The sequence below is a fragment of the Hakea prostrata genome, chromosome 4 (assembly GCF_041222555.1).
Source record: "Hakea prostrata isolate BN-2017 chromosome 4, UWA_Hpros_2, whole genome shotgun sequence".
NCBI lineage: Eukaryota > Viridiplantae > Streptophyta > Magnoliopsida > Proteales > Proteaceae > Hakea > Hakea prostrata.
Window position 1 is genome coordinate 9,995,449 of NC_142603.1, and position 10,518 is coordinate 10,005,966.

At 40.4% G+C, this 10,518-nt stretch overlaps 2 protein-coding genes across 2 annotated transcripts; both read right to left on the reverse strand.

The window, feature by feature from the left end:
• Positions 1 to 2,165, reverse strand: LOC149017737 (protein KINESIN LIGHT CHAIN-RELATED 2-like). Its single transcript, XM_089152064.1, has 2 exons — positions 529 to 2,165; positions 1 to 430 (listed from the first exon to the last, which is right to left on the reverse strand). The coding sequence occupies exons 1-2, from the start codon at positions 1,425 to 1,427 to the stop codon at positions 205 to 207; spliced, it is 1,125 nt and encodes a 374-aa protein (XP_089008190.1). The 5' UTR covers positions 1,428 to 2,165; the 3' UTR covers positions 1 to 204.
• A 1,619-nt stretch (positions 2,166 to 3,784) lies between these two features.
• Positions 3,785 to 9,499, reverse strand: LOC149017738 (BTB/POZ domain-containing protein At3g05675-like). Its single transcript, XM_089152065.1, has 2 exons — positions 8,240 to 9,499; positions 3,785 to 4,737 (listed from the first exon to the last, which is right to left on the reverse strand). The coding sequence occupies exons 1-2, from the start codon at positions 9,368 to 9,370 to the stop codon at positions 4,459 to 4,461; spliced, it is 1,410 nt and encodes a 469-aa protein (XP_089008191.1). The 5' UTR covers positions 9,371 to 9,499; the 3' UTR covers positions 3,785 to 4,458.
• Between the last annotated feature and the right edge of the window lie 1,019 nt (positions 9,500 to 10,518).

Sequence of the window (10,518 nt, forward strand, 5' to 3'; positions counted from 1 at the left end):
GGAATCGTAGAGGATGTCAATCCGTTAGAAAGAGTATGGTGTTATTCCAAACTCTATCCTCAACACCTAGTGGATAGAGTTTGAATTAAGTGAGAGATACATTTGAAACTTGAATTTGAAAATTTGAAAGAACTCAAATTGAGTTTTACAACCGTTTCAGTTCCAGTTTAATTGCTACTCTGTTTGTCTGATTGAATTTCTTCTTTAATTATTGCAAGAATTGCAGGATTTCAGTCTCACAGCATCATCCGTCTTTTGCAAGAGGAGGAGATCATGTAAGGTATGAGCTTTCCTCGTTCTGCATCGACCTGTCTCTTTTAGCATCTGAGAGAGCCAATTCCGTAAATGCTCGACCTCACGATTCGCTGTTCCCAATCTGTTCTCGATTTCTTCAAGTATTTGATCGACAAGGTCTATTGCCTTCTCAACTCTAAATTAAGCCAAGAACAGAATATCAATTAAATAATCTAGCAGAAATGGATGATAATTGCAAAGGGAACACCTCTTCATATACAAGTTTTTACATACCTTCCCATGGCATCATAAGTCCCTGCAAGGTTGATGGAGACGTTGAGAGTAGTGGAGTGATGGGCACCATAGACCTGTTCGAACACAGCCTTAGATTGTTCGAATTTTTCTGCAGCTTCCCATATGGAATTTAATGCCACACATGCCAAACCCATCTGATTTAATAGCATTCCCACCACAAGACTCTTCTTCTGACCAACCAATTCATACTTCGAGACTGCGTTTCTCAACGTCTGATAAGATTCATGGTGATTCCCACTCATCTGCAGCATAAGGCCAATCTGCGCTTCAATCCCAGCAATTATCACATTTGGGTGTTCTAATGTTCTTTCTATGATCTCACGAGCTTTGTGGAGTAGCGAAATAGCATGGTTAGGTTCTCCCATGGACTCGAACAACCCTGCTGTAGCAGTTAAACCCATGGCAACATCTTCGGCGGAATTGAAAGCAGTGTCACTGCCGTAGATAAGAAGGGCTTTCTCACAGTGGTGTTGGGCTTCCTTGAGCATTCCTTTCTTTAGGTGAAGATCTGCAAGGCATACGAAGATGGAAGCTACTGAAGTGTGCTCCTCCCCATTAAAAGCTCTGAACACCGAAAGGGCTTTGTGGTACGATGAAAGAGCTTCATCGTATCTACTCAAGGCAACGTAGGTTTCACCGATGTAAACTTCAAGGAATGCCAATTCAATCTGTTCCGGTTCTGGCAAGGCTGAAAGAACAGAGCTCGCTAGCAGCAGTTGCTCCAATGCTGCTCTGTTATCGCCCATTCCATTTTTTATCAAACCCATGAGTTTCCTAGTCTCAAACTCTTCGATGGAGTCATTCTTGCTGCATTTGGAGCTGTGTTGATGGATCTTGAGGGCTAAGGAACATAGCTCCTCTGCCTCCTTGAAATACATGAGTTGAAGGTAAGACTCTGCTATGTATCTTCAAGTTTCAGCGACCGGTGGATTTAACATTCCTAATGACTGAATTTGGATGTCGAGACCCGATCGATAGGAATTCATGCCAGCATTGTAATAACCCAATTTGAAGTAGATGTCTCCGAGCTGCATAAGCACAGAGAACAACGCGTTGGCTAGCTCCGGGTTGCGATTTGAACCAGATGAATTAAAATGCGACTCTGACTTGCTGAGCACTTGGATTGCTTCTTCGAATTGACCCAATTTGCAGTGGGTTGCGGCCAGGAGTTGGAAGCTGGTTAAGAGATTAACGATGGCAATCTTAAAAGCTGCAGAATCGTCTTCTTGGAGCAGCTTTTTTTGGAAGAACTCAGTAGCTTTAATAGCAAATCGATTGGCTTTGATGGGTTCATCGCCTGAGGCATGGAGGGAGTATGCGGAGGAGAGGAGAAGCAAACCAAGGTCGGAAGAGGAAGAAACGGAAAGTGGTGTACTCACTTCAGACTTCTGGTATGATACCGATCTTCTACTGTTCTGGCTCACTGATTTTCTCATTCCCAGTAATGCAGTAGAGGCAGGGCCGTCGTTTTCTTGTGTTGGCAGGGTGGTGAAGGAGGTCGAACGCCGAAAACGTTGACGATGAAATGTCTCAGTAGTCGATTCCATCGATTAGAATCTGGGTTTTGCCTGTGATGACAGTGATGATTATGTATACATGCAGGTTGAGGAGTTGTAATTACAAAAATAGTACTCCATAGAGACAAAAAATTTAAGCTCAAACCATGCTTTTTTTTCATTATTAAAAGAGTGTTCTTTATCTAATGAGGCTCAATTTAGTCTATGAGTACTTGATTAGTGCTTGATTCAATTAATTTCATTATTTTGGATTCCTGAAAAAGACTACCCAGTGGGAGGGGTTAGCCAATGTTTTTATCTCCAGCTATGCTAGAAAAGCCACATGGTGGTGGGCAATTAGGATAAAGCTTTGCAGTCCTGCTCTGCCCCTGCAACTTGTACAAGCGAAGATGATATAATGCGTAGAGTTTCATCGGTGTCGAACAAGCAACATGCTTGAAAACGATCTGGTGGGTTCCGAGTTTCCCAACTGATGATGGTTGCAGGGATGCAAAAGAGTAAAATGGAATGAAGAGGTAGGGTTTCAGATGATAATAATTGGTGCTGAATTATGTAAGTAGGAATGGATGAGCATGTTTGTTGTGTTGTACAGCTCAAGATTCACTACAGAAATATGCATCAGTCATCAATCAAACGAAACAGGAAAGAGAGAGAGATGGGAACCGGACCCAGAACAATGTTCCAAGCTTTCCATGCGCTCCTCATGCCATCTCAGAGAGGGACAGGACATTAAGGTCATAAAAATATTGATAACAGTGTGAAGTCGGCAAAAATTTTTATTTCCTGGTTATTGATATGACGGCATAGCAAGAAACAAAGAGTGTTGATGAAAGCTTATGGAGAAATTCATTTATTACTGATATTGAAAAGTTCCTCGTGTATTAGTTAAACTACAGCTACGATCGCTAAACTGCTGTACGTCAAGATCTCGTGGAGATCACGTCGAAGCGAGAAGTCAACGAATCAAAGCTGAGGAGGATGAACAGATAAATACAAACAAGGAGGGATTAAGAAACAAATAAAAAGGTCTAATTTTGCGAGTTTTCAATCTAATCTATTCATTAATTTGAAGTTAAAACCTGAGAAGAAGGACGATGGGGAGAATCGGAAGCTTCAGGCTCCAAACAGGGGATTCGCTTATGGTGCTGGGCCGATGTAACAGCTCTATTTTGCTATCAGAAGCCATTTCGGAGGATTCCCATAGACTTGCAACTTATGAGAGGATCTCCCAGTCCATGAGATTAAGTGATAAAGAATTGAGCCCTGGAATCCCAAGCAAGAACAAGAAGAAGCAGCAAGGCTGGAAACGTATTAGTTGGGTCTTCTCCAAGCCTCGAAATGATGGCCGGGACGACAAGATCAAAGAAGAAGCTCCCACCAAGGATTCCGTCGAGTCTGGGAAGAAGAAGAAGAAGAAGAAGAAGAAGAAGAATTGGCGTCCTTCATGGCTGCCTGAACCAGACAGGAGATGGCCTGTCCAAGGATGGTGACATCCATTGCCATGGAAGAAGACTGGTAAGCATTTTTTTTTTTCAATTCTTTTTTGGTCCTCTTGGTGGTTCCGGTGGTGTTCGAAATGAAAATTGTTTCATGTCTTTGTGTACATAAAAATCTTGAGTTCTTCGTACATGTAACCCAGTGAGCGAGTGAAGGAAAGCAGAATCCTGATAGCTACGCTTTTATTCAATCTCTTTCTGAATTCTGAGTTCTTGTTCTTCATCATGCTCAATTCATGATTTCCCGTTGTTTGGATTCTTAAAACAAATGTGTTTTAAATCGACCGTGAAAAAAAGACTCACTGCAAATATCTCAAGTGATCACATAATCAATTTTTTCAGCACTTTGGAAAGATGGCACTTCTCAGTTGAGTCACAGTTAACGGATCTAGAACCGCTAACTAGCATATCTGTAAGACTGTAAGGGATGAAATGCAGATCTTATACCTCATATAATTGTAGGGCAGCAAATGCTTCTATACACTGTCAAATGTGAATGCTGTTCCAAGTTCCATTAACAGGGAGAAAAACTATGGACAAGTTTCCAACAAGAACAAGAAATTCATTAATGTACAATCAGCTCCAATAAACAACATACAAGCAGTCAAGAAAGCCTGTATGGATGGTCCAGGTGAGAATTGTCAGTAAAATATGGGCAGTTGGAAACTAAACATATACAAGACTCATTAGGTACTATCCCTACCAGGAACATACAAGTTGATACAACACCGTATGGACAGTATCAGACAGCGGTAGTTTACACTAAGAAATCTACAATTTACACATTGCACAGTTTCATCCATCAAGATCGATAGATGGTTACTGAAGCAAAATTATGGTTGCAAGCAACTAGGTTATCAATTTCATAGCAAGCAACATGCCTCTCATCATCGCTTTCAATCAAAGATGTCATCTTGTGGAGGTCTAGTAGCTCTACGGAACCAGGTATTGAAGGCTGACACCAAGTGTGGGCAGTCCTCAACATTTCTAGTAGAAAAACTGAGACACTGTGGGAGTAACTCCTGCGCATCTGACAATGGTAGCGTGGAGATGATTCTTAAGAATGTTTCTTCCAGTTCCTGGTACAGTGATTTGTGACTGGGCAACGCCGATAAGCTGTTGTCTCTGCAAACAATCAGCACTGGTAGCCAATCCTTCACAAGCTTCATCCTAATCTGCAAAACATTACAAGTTCAAAGCCATCAACTGACAATCAACAACTAATAAAATGTAATCACCCATTTCTCCCCAGCAAAACAAGTGCGGAGCATCCTGACTAGATCTTTTTACATTCAAGACTGGAATTGTCCATTCATCTTGGTGCAGCAACACGTCACTTTGGTGCTAAAATCTAAAATGAACAGGCTAGACCACTTCTCTGTGTGTGTTCTCACTGAAAGTAACTCTATTAAAGCCAAAATTTGGAATGCAAGTCCTGAAGGTTGAGAATAGAGTGTTGAGTGCCTCAATGAGCAAACCAATTTCTCCAATATGAATTTTGAAGGCATGAACACACAGTTCTTTCTCTCGTAAGGAACTGGATGCCAGAAATCTACAGTGTGAATGGAAAATTCAACTCATCATGATGATTGCTAGTTAAGTAAAAGTTGGTAAATTTGTCACTACATTTATCACAGTATATTATAGACCCCAATGACATAGTAGTTGGTTTGATATTATTATTACTATTATTTTTTATAATTTGATGAAGAATTAACATGGTAAATGATCATGAAATGGGTTTTTTAAGATTCACCCATAAAAGGCACCCACCCTTGTACCGTAAATGCACTTATGCACCCCATGGTGAAGGAGGGAAAATGAAATATTCAACATTGCTTTCTAAGAAACCTTGGTTTTACTTTCATTCCTTCATGGTTTTAGCAACTGAAAGTACACATGTGCCAGATATCAGGTCCCTCCAAACTATATGATGAACATGAAGTTATACTTAGCTGTCTTTACCAGTGTAGTAGGGAGTCCTATTTGAGGTTAGATGCCTAGGTGTGAGTTAAATACCAAAACCATCTGTTACTCCTCTTGCCCATAGGATCCCTGTTTCTAGTTTTTGCTTTTACTATCCCCATCACCTGAAAGGCATCTGAAACCCTGTTGTTATGCTTGAAGTTGATCCTTTAGTTTTTTCCATTGCTGCTCAATCAAAGTACTGACTGAAGCAATACACCCCGCAGCTACTGTGGCAGGTTTTAAGCACCAGAACCTCAGATCAGATTCTTGTTTTCAGCTCAAATTCTGGTAAACAAATACTTCCATGGAGCCCTCCTTTGCTATATCAGTTTCAGCCTAATCCAAAGGTGGTATCGGCTGTGGACCAAAGTCGCTAATTTTGGTTCCTAACTTATAATTTCGAGACTTGTTAGTAGCTTAAAATCCAGCCATCAGAATCAGCAGTAAGTCGAATCAGCAGTAAATTCGAGTAAGTCATTGATTTCTAGTATCCTTCCCTTAACTGGAAGGATTCTTCCATCAATGGATTAATCAGTCTGCAACCTGCTAAAATCTTGAGATCTAACTGGATAGCCAAAAATATGCATTTCATATTAGTAAAGGAGAATCTGCATTTGCAAAATACTCATCTGAATCCATCACTTCCATCCAAAAACAAACCTACCAGGTACAGACTTAATAATCCCGGTTGCCAACTGATTACTACCTGTTTAGTTATCCGATTGTAATTAAATACCAAAATATATGTTATTGACCAATTATCTGTATGTTACTATCCTTTATCCAGTTACAAGATTAATTTAATATTAATTTCCCCAATTATATTTTGTAATAGACTAACAGTAATACGCAAAAACTGTCTGGGTAAGACTGCGTACAAACCCCCCCCCCCCAAGCGGGACTCTGCTTGTGCAGAAGCCATGGGCATCAGGTTCACCCTTTTTTACTAACGGTAACCACAAATGTTATGCCAATTTGACGGCTAGAATTGACAGTATCATCTACTCTTAAGGATAGAAAAAAGTAAACAATGGAGCCAACAGCCAGATTTGGATGTACCATCAAGACTGTAGGAAAGAAGAACGTAATAAAGGAGCTGAAGGCCAGATAGGGAGGTATTGTCTGGACTTCCCTTTCTTGGTACAGAATGTGGGATGCTATTATGCCAAGAATGCAAGAGATCATTCAGAGTGATCATTCATTGCCCTGCCTTGTCTTCAAAATCATCATAGTTGGCAAGTCTGCTTACATTTAAAAACTAAAAAACTGTTGAATGGCATGAGCTGCTAGATGCTTTGTGGATTGTATCAAATAATATTTGAAATCCGACCACTTAATCTAATCTGAATTACATAAGAGCTTATTTAAGGAGTTGGACTTGTTTATTTGAACTGGAAATGAATTCAACGAAAAAATAACCAAGCCCAGTCAAATTCAATCCATCAACATCCTAAATATTAACTAATTTCTGATGTTCTGTTACTCTGTCGCTAGGAATTGAAAACATATCGAGTTGACCATACTCTGAGATCCTATTATAAGTTACAGTCTAAATTGCCTAATTGAAACCTAGATTTACATTAAAGTAAACTCAAAATGAACATAGAGAATGTTAAAGAGTGAAAATTACTAAAGCCAGACAAACACTGTAAATAATAAGAACCTGAAATTATTTTTAATAAGAGATTGATGATACTTCACAGACTGGGGGGGGTTGGAATTCCCTGAGGTTTGATACAACCATGTTCCATCTGTTCCACTAGAAGTCCAAATCAATTGTAGTCTATCATTAACACTGATTCTCATTATCTCTCACCATCTTGGTTATGGGTGTAAGCTTGAAATTGAAAGCTTTGAAATACGAAAGAGTGAAAATTACTAAAGCAAGACAAACACTGTAAATAATATGAACCCTGAAATTATTTTTAATAAGAGATTAATGATACTTCACAGAATGGGGGAGAGGGGGTTGGAATTCTCTGAGGTTTGATACAACCATGTTCCCTCTGTTCCACTAGAAGTCCAAATCAATTATAGTCTACTACTAACACTGATTCTCATCATCTCTCACCATCTTGGTTTATGGGTGTAAGCTTGAAATTGAAAGCTTTGAAATGTTAAAGAGTGAAAACTACTAAAGCAAGACAAAAACTGTAAGTAATAGGAACCCTGAAATTATTTTTAATAAGAGATTGATATACTTCACAGACTTGGGCGGGGGGGGGGGGGGGGTTGGAATTTTCTGGGGTTTGATACAACCATGTTCCCTCTGTTCCACTAGAAGTCCAAACCAATTATAGTCTACTATTAACACTGATTCTCATTATCTCTCACTATCTTGGTTATGGGTGTAAGCTTGAATTGAAAGCTTTGAGCTTAAAAGATTCCAATTAGTTGCCAAAAACTAAGAAAGAAAATCTCTATGTCAAACTCTTAGGAATGTCCCCTGTGTCAGCACTCAAGTACCAGAACAAGAAAGAAAAAGTTCTTAGGAATTAGGGGGGAAATAACTGCTAGGGATGCAATGACCAAAGTTTTCTTCATCCTGTCAAGTCGTTGAGAACAAAGTTTTTCAAAAAAAAAATAGTAAACCTACAATTGTGTCAGCGAATTGTAAATTCATATGTGAAGTCAGAAAATCAATCACCAATTCCAAATATAGCATTTCATATCCAACAGGTAGGCAATACAAAAATCGAATTACAGTACCTGCCTAGCGGCCACAATAGAGCCAGCAGCAACCGCATTAGCAAGTTTGCAAGTGCAACGAAGCATGACGGCCGGTAGCCCCGGCGCAATGTTCCTGCATGCATCATCACGAAATGCCCTCTGCAAATCCGCGGTGAACGATGACTGGTCACTCCATTCCTTCACAGCAGTATCAGCCACTCTTAACTCAATCATTCTCTCGACCAACCAGTAAAGATGCTTCCCATTGGTCATTGCCGTGTGGAGGTTGACCCGCTGAATAGCCTCTGGATCATTGTAATCCCCTCTAAAATCCGGACTGGAATACTCCTCGAGCGACTCCTTTACAATCTTCAAGCTTTGATGAAATGCCTGATCCAAAACACGCTTCGCGGAATCCCTGGACGAAAAATCCCTCAAAAGCTTTGCCACGAATGCCTTGACCAAGGCCATGTTGGAGTTATTATGAATGGCAGCTATGATCAGACCATGAAGCATGTCCTCCGCGGCAGCACTATTGGTAGGCGAAACCCTAGCAAGAAGATCTTGAGATTCCTCCCGCTTGAGAAGGGGCACAAGAGCTAAAACCCTCTTTTCTTCCTCTTCACTCCAGGGCACAGCCTCCAAAAACCGAACACAAGCTTTAACACAATCTTCGAAGAGAAGCTCAAGGGCCACGGGTAGGATCGAAAGTGCAGTCGAAACACTGTCGATCGTGGTGGAGAAATTATTGGTGTAAAGCAACTGAAGAACCGTCAGATGACTGTCGAAGGACCCTAAGGTCGAAGATACCTTCAAATTGATGCAGTAAACTCTCTCGGAATCTTCCAAATCCGCCCCCGAGTTTTTTGCCCACCGATCGGAGAGAAGCGCCGCAAAATATTTGGACCTGCGAAGGACATTCGAGTGAAGATGGAGCTTGACATCTCCCTGATCGACAGAAACGGCAGAAATCACGGATGGAGATAGAGGTTCAGGATCGTCGTCGAACAGGGATCTTTCGAAGTATAGGCGGAGAATAGTATCGGCATTGGAAGGATCATTGAAACAAGACGATCCCGTTAGGGTTCCATCGGAGGAATCAATGTCGCCAAATGAGGAGAGGCGACCACTGCTTCCAACTCTTCTTTTCTTCGTACTTCCTGATAACATATCTCGATTTAAGCTCAGACAGATCGGTTTCGGAATTCCATTCAAAGGTTTCACAGAGATGAAACTGAAAAACTGTCCGAAGAAGAAACGAGAGCAATGGAGAAATTTGTAGAAATGAAGGAAACCGGATGATTTACCTTGAAGAGACACGAGTAAAGGTCAGGGAGGTTGAAAAACAATCTCTGGTGTAAAATTTGACACGTGTCAACGTGGCAGGTTCGGATCACAAGATTCCTTTCCATTTTAAGACGACTGAGGTTGTGCTTAGGTTGCAGTTGCACATATTAGGTAGGTTTTTTTTGATAGGATGGTATCGACAGCATAGTATAATTATAAAATATTTGATCTGAACCGTTAGAATTTTCTTGTTGATATTCGATCCGGTCACAGATGCGGACCTTCCTACTTAATCGCAGTACCTGAACGCTGCCCTCTCATAGAGCCTAGGTCGACACGTGTTCCGTGCTCAACCACTAATCGGATGGGATTTTCGATTTTAAACAAGGGTAGTGCAGTAAATTAAGGTGCTATTGTAGAAGCGACGCTGGCTACGTGTCACCGTTTAGCAGACGCTGATAGTGATTATCGTGCAGCAAATATATTAAACTTGTTATGCAACCTAATCCTCCCAATCGGGTAAGATCGAAAACCTTTATATAATAATGTTGAGGTTATCCCTTAAAAAAAAAAAAAATTACATGTTGAGTCTAAATAATTATAATACTGATTTTTGTGGATATAGATGAGGTGACCACAAGATGGTCCTACTCAACTCAATTCTAGAATGTTATAAAGAAAGGCATAATGGCTATCAAGCTTGACATGAGTAAAGCTTTTGATAGAATAGAATGGTCATTTGTGGAGAGAGTACTTAAAGCTTATGGATGACCTTTAGATTAGATTAAGTGGATTATGTTCTGCATAGCCACTTCTCAATTCTCCATCCTTATCAATGGTAAACCCTCTAAATTCTTTCACCCCTCTAGAGGTCTTAGATAAGGAGACCCTCTATCTTCTTATCTTTTTGTTCTATGTGTGGAGCTACTCTCAAGTCACTTAGAAAAAACTAGATTAAGCAAGAAAATCAGAGGTATTAAACTCTGCAAAGGAGGAGAAAGCATCTCACACTTAGCATTTGCTGATGTCCT

Bases quoted from the DNA above. Each gene is read 5' to 3' on its own strand.
- LOC149017737 (XM_089152064.1), bottom strand. From the start codon at position 1,427: ATGTATTTCAAGGAGGCAGAGGAGCTATGTTCCTTAGCCCTCAAGATC. The intron at 431-528 runs GTATGTAAAAAC...GGCTTAATTTAG, and splicing joins ACTTATGATGCCATGGGAAG to AGTTGAGAAGGCAATAGACC.
- LOC149017738 (XM_089152065.1), bottom strand. From the start codon at position 9,370: ATGTTATCAGGAAGTACGAAGAAAAGAAGAGTTGGAAGCAGTGGTCGC. The intron at 4,738-8,239 runs GTACTGTAATTC...AATGTTTTGCAG, and splicing joins CTATTGTGGCCGCTAGGCAG to ATTAGGATGAAGCTTGTGAA.